Source organism: Loxodonta africana, chromosome 5 (assembly GCF_030014295.1).
Source record: "Loxodonta africana isolate mLoxAfr1 chromosome 5, mLoxAfr1.hap2, whole genome shotgun sequence".
NCBI lineage: Eukaryota > Metazoa > Chordata > Mammalia > Proboscidea > Elephantidae > Loxodonta > Loxodonta africana.
The window spans coordinates 80,344,100-80,367,254 of NC_087346.1; the positions used below are offsets into that span (position 1 = coordinate 80,344,100).

The 23,155-nt window shown below is 37.9% G+C and overlaps 1 protein-coding gene across 1 annotated transcript; it reads right to left on the reverse strand.

The window, feature by feature from the left end:
- Positions 1-6,078: 6,078 nt before the first annotated feature.
- Positions 6,079-22,364, reverse strand: AREG (amphiregulin). The gene is made up of 6 exons (XM_003414217.3): positions 22,019-22,364; positions 20,728-20,964; positions 17,752-17,950; positions 16,838-16,993; positions 14,825-14,933; positions 6,079-13,040 (listed from the first exon to the last, which is right to left on the reverse strand). The coding sequence occupies exons 1-5, from the start codon at positions 22,083-22,085 to the stop codon at positions 14,843-14,845; spliced, it is 750 nt and encodes a 249-aa protein (XP_003414265.1). The 5' UTR covers positions 22,086-22,364; the 3' UTR covers positions 6,079-13,040; positions 14,825-14,842.
- Positions 22,365-23,155: the final 791 nt, after the last annotated feature.

Genomic DNA, 23,155 nt, shown 5'->3' on the forward strand with positions numbered 1-23,155 from the left:
ATTAATTTCTCACCTTCTAGCATGCAAATGTTTTACCAATAAGTCCAGAGTCACTAGCACTTCTTCATTACTAGGTCCAATCAGTATTGTTGTTGTTGTTGTTGTTGTTGTTAGGTGACGTCGAGTTGGTTCCGACTCATCGAGACCCTAAGCACAACAAGATGAAACACTTCCAGGTCCTGAGCCATCCTTACAATCGTTGTTATGCTTGAGCTCATTGTTGCAGCCACTGTGTCAATCCACCTCATTAAGGGTCTTCCTCTTTTCTGCTGACCCTGTACTCTGCCAAGCATGATGTCCTTCTCCAGGAACTGATCCCACCTAACAATGTGTCCAAAGTATGTAAGACGCAGTCTCGCCATCCTTGCTTCTAAGGAGCATTCTGGTTGTACTTCTTCCAAGACAGATTTGTTCGTTCTTTTGGCAGTCCGTGGTATACTCAATATTCTTCGCCAACACCACAATTCAAAGGCTTCAATTCTTCTTCAGTCTTCCTTATTCATTGTCCAGCTTTCACATGCATATGAGGTGATTAAAAACACCACTGCTTGGGTCTGGCGCACATTAGTCTTCAAGGTGACTTCTTTGCGTTTGAACACTTTAAAGAGGTCCTTTGCAGCAGATTTACCCAATGCAATGAGTCTTTTGATTTCTTGACTGCTGCTTCCATGGCTGTTGATTGTGGATCCAAGTAAAATGAAATTCCTTGACAACTTCAATCTTTTTTCCATTTATCATGATGTTGCTAATTTGTCCAGTTGTGAGGATTTTTGTTTCCTTTATGTTGAGGTGCAATCCATACTGAAGGCTGTGGTCTTTGATCTTCATTAGTGAGTGCTGCAAGTCCTCTTCACTTTCAGCAAGCAAGGTTGTGTCATCTGCATAACACAGGTTGTTAATGAGTCTACCTCCAATCCTGATGCCCCACTCTTCTAGGTTCCAATCAAACCCTAGCCTCCAGCATCTGCTTGTAGGGACATGAAAACCTGACATATATATTGAGTATCAATTATATGAAGCCATTATGCTTGTCATTAGGAATACAGATAAAAATAAAAGGGAAATAGAGGAGAAATGGACAATTTTCCTAGGTTAAGAATTGGTTGTTTTCTCTTTATCACAGTTAACCTACTAACAATAATGCTACCTAGTCTGTTCTACTTTGGGGCTTGTGGTTTTCCTCTTGCATCCACAGTTCTTTCTCTTTTTTAAAAATAATTTTTTTTATTTTGTTGTTGAAAATACACACAGATGAACATACACCAATTCAACAATTGTTACATGTACAATTCATGCAACAATTAACACCCTGCTTTACCGAATTTTTCCTTCCTTATTACCAAAAACTCACTGCCCCCTATGCTTACTATCTAACCTTCCAAGTTGCAGTTGTCAATTTGATCCTACATAGATAGTTCTTAAATGCTCAAGGCAGACATTGTTTACTAATTAAGCTAACTATTGTTTGGTCTAAATAAGACTTCAGGGGACATTTTTGGTTTAAGGCTTAAAGATTATGTCAGGGCAATAGTTTGGGGGGTTCATCCAGCCTCAATGGCTCCAGAAATGCTGGCTTCCAGAGAACTTGAAATTCTGTGCTGCATTTTCCCTCTTTTGATCAGGAATCTTTTATAGAAGTTTTGATCAAAACATTCAGCAAGGGTAGCTGAACACCATCCAGTTTTTCTGGTCTCATGGCAAAGCAGGCAGTTGTTCAAACAGGCAATTAACTACACATTCCATATTCTCCTCCTATTCCTGACTGTCTTTCTTCCTTTGTTATTCTAAGCAAATAGAGATCAATTGTTGTACCTTGAATGGCCACTTCCAGGCATTACACAAGGAGGTAGGAGGTAGAAAAGATGCACCAGATATGATAGTAGGCCAATTACCTGGGATGACCTAAACCTCCAAACAAAGGAACCAAATCCCATGAATTATTTGGTTGTACATAAGCAGCCTCAGCAGCTGCTCTTTGTTGTTGTTGTAAATATACCACACCTCATTTACCTATTCACCATTTTTCAAGTGTACACCTTATTGACATCCATTACTTTAATTGGCAAGACTTACCCACAGTCAGTGCCATTTTTCCATCACTGTGAACACAAACTCAGTGCTCCGTAAGCAATAACATCCCCCTTGCTCCCTCTCTATCACTCTTGGTCTCTATACATTTGCCCGTTATTGTCTTTTTATATGAGTGAGGGCATACAATATTTGTCCTTTTATGATAGATTTATTTCACTCAGCAGAATGTATTCAAGCTCCACCCATATTGTAGCATGTATCAGGACTTCATTCGTCTTTCTGGCTGAGTAGTATTCCATTGTATGAAAGTATCACATTTTGTTGATTCATTCATCCATTGATGAGAATTTAGGTCCCTTCCAACTTTTGGCTATTGTGAATACTTTTGCAATGAACGTTGGTGTACATATATCTGTTCCTGTCACTGCTTTCAAGTCCCTTGGGTATATTCCTAGCAGTGGAATAGCTGGGTCAAATGGTAGTTCTATTTTTAGTTTTTTGAGGAAACTCCACTCTATTTTCCACAATAGCTGTACCGTTTTGCATTCTCACCGGCAAAGGATAAGGGTTCTAATTTTCCTACATTCTCACCAAAATTTATTGTCTTTTTTTTTTTTTTAAATCTTAGTACCGCCTGTTGTGAGATGCTATCGGGTTGGTTCCAACTCGTAGCAAACATAAGTACAGCAGAAGGAAACACTGCCCAGGCCTGAACCATCCTCACAATTGTTACTATGTTTCAGTATTGCAGCCACTGTGTCAATCCATCTCGTTGAGGGTCTTCCTCTTTTTCACTGACTATTCCTTTTACCAAGCTTGATGTCACTCTCCAGGTACTGATCCATCCTGATAATTTGTCCAAAGTACGTGAGATAAAGTCTTGAAATCCTTGTTTCTAAGGAGGATTCTGGCTATACTTCTTCCAAGACAGATTTGTTCATTCTTCCGACAGTCTATGGTATATTCAGTATTCTTCCACAATACCGTAATTCAAAGCCAACAATTCTTCTTCAGTCTTCCTTATTCATTGTCCAGTTTTCACATAGATAAGTGGTGATAAATTCCATGGCCTGGGTTAGACGTACCTTAGTCCTTAAGGTGATATCTTTGCTTTTTATCACTAAAAAGAGGTCTTTTGCAGCAGATTTGACCAATGCAATATGACATTTGATTTCTTAACTGCTGCTTGCGTGGGCATTGTTTGTGGATCTAAATAAAATGAAATTCTTGATGACTTCGATCTTTTCTCCATTTTTCATAACTTTGCTCATTGGTCCAGTTGTGAGGATTGTTGTTTCCTTTATGTTTTGCTGTAATCCATACTGAAGGCTGTAGTCTTTGTTCTTCATCAGTAAATGCATCAGTTCCTCTTGGTTTCAGCAAGTAAGATTGTGTCATCTGCATGTTGCAGGTTGTTAATGAGTCTTCTTCCAATCCTGAAATCACATTCTTCTTCATATAGTCCAGGCTCTTCGATTATTTGCCCAGCATACAGACTGAATAAGTATGACGAAAGGAAACAACCCTGAAGCACACCTTTCCTGATTTTAAAACATAAAATATCTTATCACCTTGTTATGTTGGAACAACTGCATCTTGGTCTATGTACAGGTTCCTTACGAGCACAATTAAGTGTTCTGGAATTCCTATTCTTTGCAATGTTATCAATAATTGGTTACGATCCACACAATAGAATGCCTTTGCATAGTAAATAAAACACAGGTAAACACCTTTCTGGTTTGCTTTGCTTTCAGCCAAGATCCATCTGACATCAGCAATGGTATCCCTGGTTCCAAGTCCTCTTCTGAGTTCGACTTAAATTTCTGGAAGTCCTTGTCGATATACTGCTGCAACTGTTTTTGAACTATCATCAGAAAAATTTTATTTGCATGTGATATTAATGATATTGTTCTATAATTTCCACATTCTGTTGGATCGCTTTTCTTTGGAGTAGGACAAATATGGATCTCTTCTAGTCAGTTGACCAGGTACCTGTCTTCCAAATTTCTTGGCATAGATGAGTGAGCATCTCCACCGCTGCACTCCTTTGTTGAAACATCTCAGTTGGTATTCAGTCAGTTCCCAGATCCTTGTTTTTTGCCAATGCCTTCAGTACAGCTTGTGCTTCTTCCTTCAGTACCATCAATTCTTGATCATATGCTACCTCCTGAAATGGCTGAATGTCGACCAGTTCTTCTTTGGTACAGTGACTCTGTATTCCTTCCATCTTCTTTTGATGCTTCCTGCATTGTTCAATATTTTCGCCATAGAATTTTATTGCAACTAGAGGTTTAAATTATTTCTTCACTTCTTTAAGCTTAAGAAATGCAGGGTACGCTCTTCCATTTTGGTTTTCTAACTCCAGGATTTTGCACGTTTCACTATAAGACTTTGTCTTCTCAAGGTGTCTTTTGAAACCTTCTGTTCAGCTGTCTTCATCATTTCTTCCATTTATTTGCTTTAGCTACTCTACATTCAAGAGAAAGTTTCAGAGTCTCTTCTGACATCCATTTCAGTTTTTTTTTTTTTTTCCTGTCTTTTTAATGAACTTCTGCTTTCTTCACATATGATGCTCTTAATGTCATCCTACAACTCTTCTGGTCTTCAGTCATTTGTGCTCAGAGCATCAAATCTATTCTTGAGAGGGTCTCTATATTCAGGTGGAATATATTCAAGGTTGTACTTTGGTTTTCACAAACTTGTTTTGATTTTCTTCAGCTTCAACCTGAACTTGCCTATGAGCAATTGATTTCTGGACTCTCTCGGCCTGAGCTTCTCCATCTTTTTTTTTTTATCCACAGATGTAGTCAATTGTATTTCTGTGTATTCCATCTGGTGAGGTCCACATGTTCGGTTGCTGTTTACGTCATTGAAAATGGTATTTGCAATGAATAAGTCATTGGTCTTGCAAAATTCTATCATGCAACCTCCAGCATTGTTTCTATCACCAAGGCCATATTTTCCAACTACTGATTCTTCTTTGTTTCCAACTTTCACATTCCAAACACCAAACCCAAAACCCAAACCCACTGCCGTCAAGTCGATTCCGACTCATAGCGACCCTATAGGACAGAGTAGAAATGCCCCACAGAGTTTCCAAGGAGAGCTTGGTGGATTCGAACTGCCGACCCTTTGGTTTCCAGCTGTTGCACTTAAACATAACACCAGTAAATATCAATGCATCTTGATTACATGTTTGATCCATTTCAGGCTGCAGAAGTTAGTAAAAACATTAAATTTCTTCATCTTTGGCCTTAGTGGTTGGTGGGTATATTTGAATAATAGTCATATTAACTGGTCTTCCTCGTAGGTGTGTGGATATTATCCTATCAATAACAGTGTTGTGCTTCAGGATAGATCTTGAAATATTCTTTTCGACAATGAATTCAACACCATTCCTCTGCAATTTTTCATTCCTGGCATAGCAGATCATATGATTGTCCAATTCAAAATTGCCAGTACAGTTCACTCATACCTAAGATATCGACGTTTATGTGTTCCATTTCATTTTTAACAACTTCTAATTTTTCTAGATTCACACTTCATACATTCCATGTTCTCATTATTAATGGATGTTTGTAGCTGTATCTTCTCATTTTGAGTGGTGCCATATCAGCAAATGAAGGTCCTGAAAGCTTGACTCCAACTGTGTCATTATGGTTGACTCTACTTAGAGGAAGTAGCTCTTCCCCAGTCGTATTTTGAGTACTTTCCAACATGAGGGGCTCATCCTCCAGCACTGTACCAGACAATATTCTGCTGGTATCGTAAGATTTTCACTGGCTTTCACTTCTACTGGGAACAAAATAGTATCTCATTGTTGTCTTGATTTGCATTTGTCTGATGGATAGTGAAGTTGAGCATTTTTTCATGTGTTTCATGGACATTTGAATATCATTTGTGGTGAAATGCCTATCCAAGTCCTTCCCCCTATTTTGATTGGATTATTTGTCTCTTTGTTGTTAAGTTGTCAAAGTTTTATATGTTTTTTGGCAATTAGATTCTTTCAGGTATATGGTTTTTGAAGATATTCTCCCAATCTGTAGCTTCTTTTCTTTCCTTTTTTTTTTTTTTTTTGTGAAGCCTTTTGATGAACAAAAGTAATTCTTATGAAGTCACGTTAATTTATTTTATCATTTGCTGCTTGTGCTTTTGTTATTGTATCAGGTAACCTGTTGTTAAATCTATTTCTGACAGCCATGGCAATGTATTTTCTCCTAAGAATTTTATGGTTTTAGGTTTCATATTTCAATCCTTAATCCACTTTGAAGGGGGTTTTGTGCATGGTGTAAGACATGGATCCTGCTTGTTTTTCTGCATGTGGGAATTCAATTTTTTCCAACACTATTATTGAAGAGGTTCTTCTTTCCCCCATTTAATGAGCTTAATACTCTTGACAAAAATCAGTTGACCATAGATGTGTGGGTTTTATGTGCTCTCGATTCTATTCCATTGGTGTTGTTTCTTTTAGTACACCAGCATCAGCAGTTTTGATTACTGTAGCTATATAATTAGAAATCAGGAAGTGTGAGTCCTCCTACTTTGTTCTCTCTTTCAGTTTTGCTTCATCTATTTGTGGCTTCTTACTATTCTGCATAAAGTTGAGGATAATTTAGATCAGGATTGCATTGACTCTAGATCACTTTGAGTAGTATTGACATATTAACAATATTAAATATTCTCCATGAACAGTGTATCTTTCCATGTATTTAAACCTTCTTTAAACTCTTTCAGAGAGTTTTATAATTTTCATTGTATAAGTCTTTCATGTCCCTAGTTAAATTATTCCTAGGTATTTATTCTCTTAGCTGCCATTATAAATGGAATCCTTTCCCTAATTTCCATTTCACATTTCTCATTGCTAATGTATAGAAACCCAACCAGTTTTTGTTTATTGACCTTGTACCCTGCAACTTTGCTAAATTTCTCTATTAGCACTAGAAGATTTCTGGTGATTTTTTTAGGATTTTCTATGTATAGAATGATGTCATCTGTAAAAATAATTTTACTTCTTTTCCAATCTGGGTACCTTTTATTTCTTTTTCTTGTGTTAATGCTCTGGCTAGCACTTCTAATATAGAACCACCTTTCTTATTTTATAGCTCTTGGGAAGCAGATGTTACCTTCTACCTTAGAACTTACCTGGCACAATGTTCTTCACAAGGTTAGCATTGAAAAAATACTGGTTAAATAAATGCAAGGGGGAAAAAAGGAAGAATATCAGAGACCATTTTAGACTTAAAAAATTTCTCTTGCATGGAGCAGCAGAAGCCCATGAAAACTGACTGAAAATTGTATATAATTTTTATACACATCTAAAGAAATATGTATTATTAGGTCCATTTGGAAAGTTATTATTGTCACTCCGTAACCCATAAAAGGGTTTTTGCTATTGAATAAAGAACTTATTGAGTATTTCAAAACCATACAGTTTTCCAAATTCATACAGTCTCCAAGTGCAAAATATATTCTTCAATGATGGTAGTTATGAAATGACATGGGCTGATCTCTAATAATTCATTTTTCAATCAACAAGTGCTTATTGAACAATGAAATAGACTCAGTCCCTGTCCTGGAAAATTTATAATCCAGCAGTAGAGGAATATATTAAATAAATACTTACAAAAATAATTATTTAATTGAAATATTAATAAGTGCTATTCTGGGTGGTACAAACAGTTAAGCTCTGGGCTACTAACCTAAAGATTAGTAGTTCAAGCCTACCCACAGATGCCTCAAAAGAAAGGCCTAGTGATCTGCTTCTGATGGATAGATTACAACCATGAAAACCCTATGGGGGGGTAATTCTACTCTGAAGTACACGGGCTCACACGAGTCAGAAGCAACTCAATGACAACTGGTTTTCTGTTTGTTTTCATGAGGCCATATGATAAGGGAATGTTAACTAGCATGGAAGGAAGAAGAGGAACTGAAGAAGGCATCCTGGAGGAACAGAGAGTTAAGCTGAAAGAAAGCTGGACAGAATTTCATGATTCTAAGTTACAAAGTAGATTTTCATGGGCAGAGGAAGCACCAAATTTTAAGACTGCAACTAAAGCAAATAGGGAAAATGTCAGTTGTTCCCTGAGAAAAATTCACAAGGTGAGAAGTTCTTAAGGACCTGGCTGTGATACCACATATCACAGATACCCAGGGAGTACTGACAACCTCTGTTGTTGGCACATGTTCTTTTTTTAGATGGTAATCCTCAGATGGTAATCCTGGTTAAATTTAGCCCTAGACTTTTAACTTCTGAGACCATGAATGACAGAAAATGGGTACCTAGATGGTATTTATCAAATCCTGAAATTAGTGATATTTGCCTCCAAGAAGGAATGCTGATACTGCAAACTTATACCAACCTGTACTTCCTAAATTCCCTTTCTCTTAAGCAAAAAACACGTGTATAGATGCTATCTAATTAATTAAACAATAGCCTTTTTGGAAAGTGGAGTCACTATTTTGGTTAAACAGCAGCATCCAAATTTAATTATGTATCTTTAAGATTTATTTGGCTGATATGTCCTGGTCTCTGTTTATCATTCAGTGTGTGAACAATGTAAATAAAAGAGATCAGTCATATTTTAGGGGATGATGAGGTAGGGTACAGATTGGGAAATTTTGTGAAGGTAGCACGGGGAGATAAAAATGTGCCATCTTATCTGGATCTTGAAGATATAAGCCAGCTATTTAAATATTTTATAAATGAGTGGCAGTTTAAAGCTATGCAAAATTGGTATGCAGACAGAACTATCTAAACCCAAAACAGGTACATTGACTCTAGGAGAAGTAGAATAGAGAGGAGTGCAGGCAGGCCAGCTCTGGTGCAAGACAAACTGACCCTACCGTATACTACCTGTGTGATCGCGGACGAGTTACTTCACTGCTTTGAGCTTCTGTTTAACCATCTGTAAAATGCATCTGCCTCCAAAGCAGGTCATGAGGATTAAATGAGCTGCATTATTAGTGCACTTAGAACCACCACCACTAGTTGCCACTGAGACAATTCTGACTCATTGCAACCGTGTGTGTCAGAGTAGAACTGTGCTTCATTGGTTATTCTTCTCTTTTCATTTTAATTTTTTGTTGTTGTTGATAAGAATATACACAGTAGAACACACATCAATTCAAACAGTTTCTACACGCACAATTCAATGACATTGATTACGTTCTTCAAGTAGTGCAACCATCCATAACCTCCTTTTCTGAGTTGTTCTTCTCCCATTAACATAAACTCACTGCCCCTTAAGTTTCCTATCCATAAGGTTTCTAATGGCTGATTTTTCAGAATTGCCAGGCCTTTCTTCCAATGCGCCTCTGGCTGAATGCAAACCTCTAGCCTTTGGTTTAGCTGCTAAGCATGTTAACCATTTATACAACTCAGGGACTCCTGCGTTTAGAACAGTGCCTGGGATGTCTGAGTGCTCAACAAAATTGAATGATGATGATGAAGGTGGTATCTTTTTTTTTGTCCTATTTCACCGTAATGACTAAACAAATTTTATATATTTTTTAATTGTGTTTAGGTGAAAGTTTACAGCTCAAGTTAATTTCTTATCCAAAAATTTATATACATAATGTTTTGTGACATCGGTTGCAATCCCTACAATGTGACAACATGCCCCCCTTTCCACCCTGGGTTCCCTGTGCCCATTTTGTTTTAAAGGCTAAAAAAGTTCATGGGCTAGCAGACAAGTGCCTACAATCTTCACAGTGGCTATAATGGCCTGGGTCCACCTCTGAGTGTTTAACAAATGGTGGAAAGATTTGTCAATACATATATATTTTCTTCTGACTCCGTAGAGTCTTCTTTGGTAATCTTGGACATTTTTTGTTGCTTGAATTACCTGATATATTTTGATAAATCCCAATCTACGATTCTTCCCCTCCCTGAACTTCAGACTTCATATCTAACTGCTTACTGGATTTCTCTTGACACCTCAAACTCAACAGATTCAAAACTGAATTCATTATTATACTTGTAGGCCTGGTCTTTTTCCTTTCACATCCTCAATCTCAGATGTGAGGCAATGGCTAGCTTGACTCAACTGACTAACTGGTTGGGCTGGTACTTATTTCCTCATAGATCCGTTACAGATTAGAAAGGATGACTTTTCAAAATAAGGAAGAGTCATTCTTGAGTCCAGGATAAATGAATAGCCGTATTTTTTTTCTAGAATACTCAACAAAAACCAGTTCAAGGGATTCCATTTTTAAAAATTATGTCATCCAGCCAATCAGCCACTTAAGCCAGGAACTTGAGGGTCATTCTGGATTTCTCGTCTTCTCTATGTCATTACCCTCATCCAATAAATCATCTTGTTTTCCTGTTTGTTTGCTTTTATCTATATATAGTTGAAAAAAAACAAAAAAAAAAAACTTCAGATCCATGTTGAACTTCTTCCCAGCTTTAACGTCCCAGCTTTGAGTACTCTCCATTTTTTTGCCTGGAATATTTCCACTGCCTTCTAACCAATCTTCTCGCCTTTGACCTTTGGCTCAAGTCCCTCCCCCACACATGACCTATTTGGAAAGCAAATCTGATTAAGTGTCTATACCTGCCTGAATGACTCCTCAGAATAAGGTAAAGGTATTATGTAGCCCTGTCCTCACCTCTCCGGCTTCCTTTACAACCTCTGCTGACTTAATTTCTGTTTTAATAATATGAACTGTTTTTTTTTCATCTTTCAGGTCATATCACTTGATGACTTTATAATTTTTCTTAAGCCTGTAATGCTCTTCACCACATTGCTCCTGTTTATCTTTCAAGGATAATTTCAGGTAGCATCTTTCCAAGAAGTCTTCCCTGGCTCATTCAGGCAGGTCTCAGTGCCTCCCTGGCCCACATCTCATAGTTATTTACTGCATGCATTGACAAAACATATCCACCCCCTCCCCTAACTAGGTGGGGAGTGCCTTGAAGTAGGGACTTTTCTGTCTTGTATTCGTGGCTCTACATTTGAATTAGGAGCCCTGGTGGTGCAGTGGGTAAGTCCTGGGCTGCTAACCAAAAGGTCAGTGGTACAAACCCACCAGCTGCTCCATGTGAGAAAGATGTGGCAGCAGTCTGTGTCCATAAAGATTTACTGCCTTGGAAACCCTATGGGGCAGTTCTACTCTGTCCTATAGTATAACTATGAGTTGGAATTGACTCGATGGCAATGGGATTCTTGAGTTAGCTACAATAACTGTTTGGTGTATGAGATTGAGGAAAATGTGTAAAGGTGTTCAAGAGGAGGTGAATTAGTGGTCCTCAGTGCTGGCTACATCTAGGGATCTTTAAAACAAAAAAGTATGCCAAGGAACCACCCTAAAAAAACAAACCCATTGCTGTGAAGTCGATTCCAACTCACAGCAACCTATAGGATAGAGTAGAACAGCTCCGTAGGTTTTCCAAGGAGTGCCTGGTAAATTCAAACTGCCGACCTTTTGGTTAGCAGCCAAACTCTTGATCACTACACCACCAGGGTTTCCAAGGAATTGGGAATCATGGAGTTAGATAATCACTGGACAAGAAATTGGTGAATGGTGCACCAGAGAAAGTTGCAAGTGTTCATGCTTAAGGCACCTTTCAATCTAAAGTTCTATGAGGTTATTAGTCACATTATGCTTACACATTAATAAGGTTGTTTTATTTATTTATTTTTGTATACAGGCAACTTAGTACATTAGCCTGAAACCAGGCTGTGAGTTACCCAATATAACATCAATGTTCTTGAAAACATGCCCACCTCAAATATACACATATTTGTTAAAATACTGTAAGAAAATATTAGCAAGGGGAGGAAGGGAGGAGTGGGTTTTAGGTGCCACATACATTCAATGTCATATTAGGGAAAGCAGCTTTAAATCTAAATGCTTCCTGCTTCTCTTGAAATGTTGATTTTAAATATTCAAACTTATTTTTGTCTTCTTGTCTGTGGTGATTATGGGGATGGGTAATAGGTTTATTTTCTAATATCTGAGTGTCCTGGTACAGAGACACCTTGCTTTTAGATGGCTTCATAATTAACAGAACTTGGAATAAGTTCTAGGAGCCCTGATGGCACAGTGGTTAAGCACTCGGCTGCTAACTGAAAGGTCGGTGTTTCAAACCCACCAGCTGCTCCATGGGAGAAAGATGTGGCAGTCGGTTCTCTAAAGCTCACAGCTTGGAAACCCTATGGGGCAGTTCTACTCTGTCTTAGAGGGTCACTATGAATCGGAATTAACTCAATGGCAACGAATTTCGTTTTGGGTTTTTTTGGTATAAGTTCTACGTGGAATAAGAGCCACTGGTTTGGGATATTAGTTTTTGTGGGAAAACTAAGTGACTCTGGAGTCCCTAAACCAAAAACCAAACCTGTTGCTGTCGAGTTGATCATGACTGGGTGGCCCAAATGGTTAATGTCCTCAGCTGCAAACTAAAAGGTTGGAGGTTTGAGTCTATCCAGAGGTGCCTCAGAAGAAAGTCCTGGCAATTTACTTCTGAAAAATGAGCCCCTGAAAATCCTATGCAGCACAGTTCTACTCAGGCCCACGAGGGATCACCACGAGTCAGAATCGGCACCACCACACCTGTTTTTTTAAATGACTTTAGCTTCTAATCTTCCCATCAACAGTACTTTGTAAGAAAAGGAATCAATTTTCAAAATCAACATGAAGGCAGTGAAAAAAAAAAAAGGAGGAAATCCTTTTTCTATGATGTGCCAAGTTTTAGGAGAAACACTCTAGAGTTTTGCAATCCCAAAACTAATATTCAAACTCTCAAACTGTGTTTGATTAAAAAAGTTTAATGCACTGTAAAATAAATACACTTCCATTAAATATTAAATAAATTATTTACAACTTGAAAAAATACTTTTTCTCTCCATGCATCTTTATGTACAGAAATAAGACTTAGCATAAAAAGTGACAATTGAAAGTTGAAAGCCATCAGAACAAAAACGTTCCATTTTCTCATGATCCACTGAAAAGAGGAACCAACTCTGTTCGTGGTTCTGACTTGGTAGTGACTCCAATATGACCTCCTGTTAGAAAATAAAATACAGTGTTAGTAACACACTTAATTCCAACCTCACTTTACGAGAATTTCAAATAATAATCAGGGCTCAAAATTTCTGCCATTTTTTTTTTCTACGAGTTCTTACAGAAAATGTTAAGAGCTTTTCAGGGACAAACTATCACTTTGAATGCCTCTTTCATACCTACGTTGGTTATATGCCTACTTAGGTAGAAGGCTGTGTATGCTCAAACCCATTGATCAAATTCTGCTTAATAAAAAAAGCAACAATAGTCACGAGAGAGAACTTTCCTACCCAAACTCATGCAGTGGACATAATTAAAAACAAAGATTAAGTGTCTCAGAGTATTTATAATGCACTTTAATTTAGGATAATTAGTACCCAGGGCATAATAATAGTAGCTACCAGATAATAGGCAGCCACTACAGGCCAGCACAGCATATTCTTTTTCCTAAAATCATTCTGGGACATACTTTGAAAAGTCTCAATTACACTAAGTCACCAAAAATCTACCCTTATCATTCCAGTGGTCTTAGCTTCAGCACATTAAGCCAGTTAATTAATAAATTTTGATGTAATAAATACAGAGTATATTGGCATGGATAATTATCCATTTAAAATTACCGAGCTAGTTCTTTAATAGGCTCAGGACATAAGATCTGCACTTAACCAGTGCTGAAGGTAGTGGTTCTCCAAACCTGGCTGCAAGACCACATACAGCAGAAAGAGCTGGATTGTCCATTAAAAATAAAAACCGTGATTCAGTTGATTTAGGTTTGGGCATAGAAGTATGTATGTGTAATTAACAAGCATCACGAGTATTTCTTACACTCAGTAACTTTGGAAAAACAATGATTTAAGGATGTGGCATCTTCTTTCCTGCCTGTCCGAGGAAATCAAGTTCTTTTTTATGACCAACTTGAAGTGTGTCCTTGATCTCCTGAGCTCCCTGTTCCTCTGGGAGTTGTTTTCTTCATTAGCTCTTCACTTTTCCATTCAATGAAAAACCCTTCTCCTTACCTTCTTGCCTTCTAGCTACAACATCCTTAGCTTCCCGTCTTAGCAAACAAATAAATAAGCAAATATATTCTTGCCTTGCTATATTTCAAATTTGTACCCCCATCTCTTTCTGCTCCTTCTCTTTGAAAGGCTATCAACCTGCTGTCTCCACTTCCTCACATTTAAGTGCTATCTCCCTGACTCTGGCTGCCCACCAGTGTGAGCTCAACCTCTCTTTACAATCTTATCTCCCCTAATACCCATTCCAACTAGGCCATTTATACCAATTCTTAAAACAATCAATTCTCTCTAACAGTATTAACTTTCATCTTTCATCATAATTCCAGGTTCTAATCTCATCAGTCCTTGAAGGCCCACTTCAAGTGCCACCCTGTTTACACATCCTTTCCTGCTCACTTTCTGGATTCCTTCTCTCCTCCATTAGAAACTCTTCATAATCCATTGGTTTCATTCTTATGACATTTATGTCATCTCCCCTAGTATTCTGGCCCTTTGTGTCTTATTTTTCCATCTACTAGACACTTAGCTCCTTGAATACAAGATTTGTTTCCTCTTCATCTTTAAATCTCTTATATTCTTGATTGAGCACATAGTCCATTCTTTGTCATGAACTCTATCTCATGCTAAAAAAGTAGCACTTTACTATAACCATTATTCATAGTGCATTCATAATTAAGAACATCTACTGTCTTCATTTCTCTTGATAACAGGTGTTTATCTTGTCCAAAATTATAGGATATGATCTAAAGATATCTTTTTTAAAAGCTAACCTGTGATGTTATACTCAGTTATACAATGGTATGTGCATTATTTTCTTGTCGAAGTTTCTTTGTTTCTTCTGATTCTCCTTCATATTCTCTGAAGTATCGTTTTCGAAGCCTTTAAAGAAAAAAGCGTTACTTAGTTATAAAGACATTATCATGTTTTTAAGGAGATGTTTAAGTTGACTTTAATATTTCCAAAGGAGTAAGATTTAAATACATATGTCTTGAGAAACAAACTTTCAAAAGGCATTGAACACATCAAAAAAAAATTTTTTTTGTATAGAAATTAGTACAGTTGTCATGTATAGCTGGAAGAAGAAGCAGATGGTATAGTTTATCATAGGAAGAGTTCATGCTTCCACAAACTAACTTAGACGGTTAGATTTCATCTTTAAACAGTCTTACAAAACAAGTTGGCTTTTATTTATTTCTAAATGTAATAAACATTTCCTTATAGTTTTACTTATTGTCACTTTCTATTAAAAAACACAATGGTTTATAAGTTTCTCAGGATTGTACAAGTAATTCTAATTCTAGTTAGTCTTTATTTAATCCATCTGTCAGATACTATCATGTAAATCATAGATACTTTTTCCTTTGTTGTGACCTCTGGGAGGGAAACTCACCACCGTTATGAAAGAACAGCAATTGTGGTTTCAGCTTAGTGTTTGTTATGTATTTCAAATACAAGGAGAACACGGTTTTACCAATGCCACCGTGACATTTTTCCATGCTTTTCCAAAGTAGTATTAAAAATTTCAACTCAAATAATTATAACTTTTAATAATAATTATTGCAAAACATTTTCCTTAGCTGGTAATTTTTTTCTTTCACCTGTTTATATCAAATAACTATGGTTTGTCTGAGGGTATCTTTCCTAAACACATTTGCTTATATGCCTTGAAGCACTAAAAGACCAGACTAAGTTCTAGAGTGTACAAAACAAATGTATACCAAATAACAAACTTTATGTACATGATAAAAGTTTTTTTGTATGCATCATTTTATCATTGTATGATCTGCACGTGAATTAACAGTAAACAATGGCAGAAGAATAACCCCACTTCCTGAACAACGGCAAGAGTGGTAGATTATGTACACAATCCAGTTGTTACAGCAATTTACTAAGACCTAAAATTAGAATAATGAGGCCATTGCTTTTCCCAAGCTCTAGTAGCACATGAGTCATCATGGAGACATTCATACCCTCCCCCAGCTTCCCTTATTCAGTGACTTCTATTTGACAGACAATGCCATTCTCAGCTACCCATCAGTGTCTACTACCTGGAAGAGTCTGGTTCCAACACTCATTGGTCATGAAGTGAAAAATGTGATCTGTTATTGTAAGCACAGGAAGACATCCTGGAGTAGAACAGGAACAGAATTGTTCCTGTTCCCACACCATGCCATGTGGGAGAAATTTTTTTTTTAAGAATTGAGTTCCCATAGTATTGTATTTGACAATAACACAATAGGTGTGAGCTCTAAGCAAATTGGCACCATGCTATGAAATTCCTGATTTAGGGTTTTGCATTCTAATGCGAACAGGAGGCATAACTTCTGGCTGTTGGTTTGAAGTTCTTTGTAATTTTTAGTACCAAAGTAGTTATCTCTGACAATCTATTATGAACCAAGTCTTAATTAGCTTCCGTCACTAGGAGGCTTGCTTAAGCTTAATATATTCACAGAAGCTGCCAACACTTTCTGAGATTCAGAAGTAGCCATCAGTAGAAATATGAAATGAAACAAAACATTCACTTAAAGTCAAAAAAAAAATTTCTACATCTTCTGAAAAAGGACTTTACATACTAAGTTCCAACAGAGGTCAAAATATTATTTTAAATTTTGACCATATTTTGTGATCTTTGTCAATAAAGCGTAAAGATATAAACCAAAGACCATGTGCCACCAATAGAATAATTCATCTTAAATATGATAGCAGACTGTGACAGAAATACTGAAAAAAAGTTAACCTGGCATTATCTGACCAGGAATTTAAAAAAATATTTCCATACTTACTGGTTTGTAATGACCACAACAACAGCTGTGAGGCTCACGGCAGAGACAAAGGCAACTATGGCTGCTAAAGCGATTTTTGATAAGTCATTGTCAACCATTCTTTGAGTCTTCATAGTCTTTTCCCCACATCGCTCACCAAAGTAATCCTGATGACACCTGCAAACAACCCACATTTAAAAATTATAATCACTAGAAACATTCCATTTATTTTAGGTTTACTTTCCAAGTTATAAATAGCCATTTAATCCTAACATTTAAAAAAAAAAAAGTCATGCCCTATATTTTCATTACAAAATCATGAGACATGGAATGCATTCTAGCCAAAGATCTATTAGTGTAAGAGTAAGTTGAGATTAGTGTGGGTGTGATATTCCAGCAAGACACACCTTTTAACTCTTTGTGCTTTTTTTTTATGACTACCTGATGAGTCCAGTGACTTGTTATACAGTGAATAAACTCCTCTATCATTTAATGTGCTAGCAGCTCTTGGGGGGGGTTGGATGTGAGCACAACATGAAAGATTATGTAAAAAGTACCTTTAGGTAACTTTATAAAAGAGTTTCATACCTAGTATTGTTTTTTTTGAAATAAAAAACTTCATACATAGTTTACCAGGGGCAACCAAACTATAGGCCACAGTTCACACCTGGCCATTTGCCAGTTTTTGTTTTTGTTTTTATTTTTAATAGCCTATAAGCTACGAATGAATTTTTCATTTTAAATGGTTACATTTCAGTTGGTTATAAAGATAGTAAACAATCTTGGCCTGTGAAGCCTAAAACATTTACTACCTGGTCCTATACAAAAAGTTTGCTGATTCTTATTTTATACGATGGGAAAACAGTTTTCTGCAGTTAAGAATTTCAGACATGGCGTTAGAAATGGAAAATTTTGTATAATTTAGGAAAACTTACTTGCATGATATTGCTTTCAGGTGCTCTATGTATTTGCATTCTCCATGAATGCAGAAATTTTGGAATTCTGCATCACATGGAGTTTTCTTTTTGTTTTTTCGATTTTTTCCGTTTTTGCCAGCCTTTTTCTTTCTTTTAGGTTTGCTTGAAGTCTGTTCACTTTCTGTTTTGTTATGGGGGGGTTTAACTACCTGTTCAACTAAAAAGACAAAATAAAATTTATTAGCAATGGTCTTCACCTTGAGTATCATTTTGGAAACAGGAGGAAAAGAAGCCACACACAGTGAGAGCTCATGAGAATAAAGGCCATCTTTGTCTCATTATTTAACACAACAGGTACACAATAAATGGTGAAAGAGAACATCAGTATTGTGTGACATTTAAATGTCTGAAGCTTTTTGGTATTTTACTACCCTAGAGTGGTTTTTAGAATTGTAATACATAACAAGTTCTTGGCAATGAGCATTAATGTAATTAAATTCAAATCGAAGTTTTATGTATCATTATCCACGTGATATAGATGAGGAAACAAGTTCAGTGAAGTAATTTGCCCTAGGACAAGTAGCTAGAAAATGGCAGTGTTGGGATACCAAAGCCTGTTAATTTTCCACTATGCTATGCTTTCTCTAAGAAAAGATCAATGTCATTGATTGAAATGGGACTTGGGGGCATTTATTTATTTTATTTTATTTAGTGCATCAGCTTTGTCCTCACTATCACAGTTGGGTGCTACACAGCAGGGGGCTCTTGGGTAGTTCAGATGGTTAACACACTGGGCTGCTAACTGAAAGGTTGGTGGTTCAAGTCTACCCAGAGGCACCTGAGAAGAAAGACTTTGTGATCTACTTCTGAAAAATCAGCCCTTGAAAAACCTATGGAGCATAGTTCTATTCTGATACACATAAAGTTGTCATAGGCTTAATGGCTGGTATTGGTTACTCTAAGAGAGTCTGGGGAACTGAGACTTACACATTAGAGTTAGCCAACTTTCTCCAACTCCCAGATTACAATAGATGATAATTAACTGATATCTTCCAGGGGTTCATTTCTGTAGTCAGTCTATTTGAAAACAGGAATCCAGAAATATTTGTACTTGATGTTTCAGAAATTCATTTTAACTCATCAGATCCACAGAAACTTTTGGCCAGTCTTATAGTTACACAAGGTATAGTTCACCCACATAAAGACAGAGAAGGAGGAATTTCCATCTGAGAGTTGTACATTTTGTTATGCTAATCCCAGAATAGGCTTATTCAAGGAAATATTTAGCAAACAGAACCCAATGAAGAGAGAAAATACCATCAGTCATAACTGTCATCCAGCACCCATTACATAGAAAGCATTAGAACATAGTAAAGATTAACAAGGAAATCAAAGATAGAACCCATCCAATTAAGGAAATGACAAATAAATATTATGAATCTTTTAGCTTGTTTTTATAATAGCATTCACCAAGGTAAAAATAGGAGCAGAGTTTAATGGGTGGCTACGTGATGTTTGTACTGAAACATTCTTCTAATGATAAACAAGCCCCACAAGTTAAAATAAGTCCTCTAATATAGGAAAAAAAAAAAAAAAGGCATTTTAAATGAACATAATTGCGCTTTATCAGATAGCCTCGAAATTACAGACAGAGATAAATAAGGCTAAAGTGTTGTGATAGACATTAACTCCATGGACATTAATTTAACAGCTTTTCAAAAGAGGGGAACCAACATTTTCACTCCATTTCAACAAGGCATTGCAGTTTGGAGCAGTAGCCATTTTCACTACTTACATTTATTTGGCCTGTTTAACTGTTAACAACATGAAGCATTTTTAAGGGGACAATTTCCAGATATCTTGGAGCTCAGTTATCACTCCTCTAAAAATAAGAATTATCATTGGGACTCTTCCCCACCTCACATGAAAGCACAAGATTACATGGAGGAAGGGAGTGAGGTAGAGGTTTCATCAAAGCTTTTCCCACCTGACACTTAGCCCAGTCACTACCCGTGTGGTACCATCTGCTCTCCCTTCACCAGGGCTGGGATCCTGATACAGTGAGGGGAGTCAAGGAGGCCAGAGTCAGGAAAGAAGAAGCCACAAGGAGGGCTTAAACTTTCATTCCCTGTCTCCATAGTGGGTGTTCCTAGGCTATTTAGATCGGATTGATTGAAGACCTTTTATGCCCTCAAACTCCAAAGTAATACGAGGGTAATGGACAATATTTATCTCTTACCTTACTACCCTCATTTTAAGCAAATGCTATTTAAAATATCTGTTAACAGCAAAAGGGGGAAACAACATGGGCCACTATTACATAACTAACATGGTATTGGGGGTTACACTGTGATTTTAGCAACATAAAATCCATGCATATATGTTCTTTCCTAATCTGTCCAGAAGGTTAATTTTATTATTACTGTCATCGTCATCATCACCAGTTTCTCAATACCTACTATTTAATGGCTAAAGTCCATTTTCTCCTGCCCCATTACTTTACTCTGTTTCCTTATTTGTGTTAAAATGCAGTTATTTGGGGAGTAGACAGAAAAGCTAAAGTATACAGGAGTGATCGATGCGTATATGGCTCAGGAGCAGGGTCATGTGGGAAAGAGCACAGTATCTGGAATCAAACAGATCGGAGTTCTAACTCCAGCTCTGCTGCTTGCTAGCTACGGGACCTCAGGCAAAACACAATCTTCTTTAAGCTTCAGTGTCCTTATCTGTCAAATGAGGACAACTTCTACTCCAACAAGTTGTTGTGAAGATTAGATTTAACAAACATGAAACATTTGGTAGAGCTCCAGATATACAGGATGTGTCCACATATAGCTCTTTCCGTCTCAGTTTATGGCTTACCCAGTGGAGCTATAATAGATGTATACACAAGAAAGCCACTAGAAAATCCAGGGAGTGGCTTTTCTTTTGATGCAGTTTTGCAGATACAAACCCACATCTCAAAGGTTACATTTTCACTTACCCTTTACTCACCTTTGACTGAATCATCTACTATATAGCCGGATATTTGTGGTTCATCGTCATACTCTTCTGAATAGTCATAGTCAGTCTCTGAGGACAGTTCGCCACCAGAAGGCATTGCACTCACTGAGGACATCTCACTTCTTGAAGTCACCATCACCTCAAGCCCACTGGCACTGTGGTCCTCAGAAAATTGTTCCCCTTTCCCAGAGTAGGTGCCTTTGTGTTCTGATCCAGCAACATAATGCCCTGGGAGAAGGAATGAGGGATAAAAAAGAAAAAGTAAAGCAGGGCGTCTTTCTCACCAGTCAACTGTGCTTAGAAGAAATGTTTATCTTCTGATATCAAAGCAGTTATTGCATATGTCCTATTGTTTGTGACTGAGTCACTTATGAAAGCAACTTCCCATTTTGCAAACAAGAAACTCAGCTGTTTCAATTACAGAGTGTCTTTTATCAAAGTTTTCTTTTCCACAGATAGTCTAAATTAATTTCCACATCAAAAGAAAAAAAAAAACTCCCAAATAAGCAAATTCATCTAATGTATTTACTTAGCAAATAACGGCTAAATATTCCTATCACTTCACATCCCAAATGCATTTGTCTTTGCTAGAATGTTATTCTGTCCCATTTTAACAGACAGGTTCTGGATATAAATATCAAATTTTCGTAATACATCCTCACATTTTAAAAAGATTATGTATATGAGATGTAAAAGTAATATAAATCATAGCTGATAAAAAATGGTTATTATTGTTTCATTATTGTTATTATTACATAGAGAAGAAACTGGTTATTAAGTAAGATTTGGGGCCCAGACAAAGCCTCTGCTTTATCTTTTAGCTTTCAGGAAAACAGCCTCAGAGTGGTGCTTCTAACTTCCCTCTGGGACACTGTGAGACCTTCTATGGAAGGTAAAATTAAAATCACTGACAGAGGAGATGGAGAATTTAGGTAGGAGGTGGCACTCTGGGTCCAGCACCTCACTCCTCCGCTCCACTTCACCTCTCTGATGCCGCGTTTCTGTAAAACGAAGGAGTTGGATCACAGGACCTCTAAGGGCTCCCTCAGCTGGACTAAAAAACGGATTCTCTCAGGCGCCCTCGTCCTGCCCTGGAACGTCTAAGGCATCTCCCTTCCTCCAAGGGAGTAACCAGAGGGAGCGAGGGACGGCATCTCTTTCCACAGGATAGAGTCCGGGGCGCCAAAGGGTGTTCCTTGAAGTAGGAGCAAGAGTCAAGAGGTGACAGCTTTCACCTGCCGTGAGCGAAGCGCCCGGCAGTTCAGAGCCAGGAGGTCCTCACCTGAGCCGAGGATCACTAATAGCAAGAGCGCCACCGGCGCCGGCAGCAGCCGCAGCGAGGTTCTCATTGGTCCCTTGGAGCGGCGCCGTCTCGGTCCCTGGGGCAACTCGGATGCGAGCTACGAGGACGAGGAAGAGAAAGAGGAGAAGGAGAAAGAGGGAGAGGAGTCGGGGAGTGTGAGATGTGCTGGAAGGCTCGCCGGGGCTTCGGGCAGTGGATGTGCGCCTTCAGTTCACCGCGGAATCTCCGGGCTCCGACTGGGGCGCAGACGCCAAGGTGTGCGAACATTCCACAGGCGCGGCCCTCACCTGGCCTTTATAGCAGCCTCGGGCAAAGCCCGGGCGGGGAGGGAGGCTGGGCCTGACGTCACAGTCGCGGCCGTGGGTGGGGACAGGCGGCCGCCCAGAAGAGGTTACTACCCCAAAACCACACACGGATGGCAAAGGCCCCGCTTCCGTTCCTCTTGAGTGGAGAGCCATTGGGAGGAAATGAAAACTAAATCCCTAGCTGGATGCGTGCAAACTGTCTACTCCATATTCGAGGGCCGGAGTGGAGTTTGGGAGCCAGTATCTGACAGTCAAAAGCCCCAAAGTTTCAAACTCCATCTGTATATACTTTGATTGAACTTAATATTAGCCAGACTTAAGAAAAAGTTCCATATTAAGATGTAAAAGTACTTCAAGGTCAAGAGCTTAGTAACGATGGCGTGGATGTCATTAACAAGGGTAAGTGAAGTGCATTAAACGACTAGAGGGTGAGCCTGAATTGAGAAGATACTTTTTTTATGATGGGCCTGTATCTCATTCACTGGTCCTTTCCCACTCTTGTCAAGTGGCCAGAAGTTCAAACCACCTCCTTCCCATTACTTTGTGTGGCCCAGGGCCCTCATCAAAGATAAATTAATCTTTATTGACCGCTTACTGTTGTTGAACCGCACTAAAAATTCTATCTACACTAAAAAAAAAACAATCTCACTCAATGATCTTGCAAAATTGGTATCATTGTTCTCACTTTACAGGAGAAATAACATCTTTAAAAAGTCAAGAAAAGAATTTTACACAGCTTCAGAAGCCAGTTGGATTTGAATTCAAGTTCATCTGACCCTAAAACCTGTACACTTAACACGGTGATAAAGGA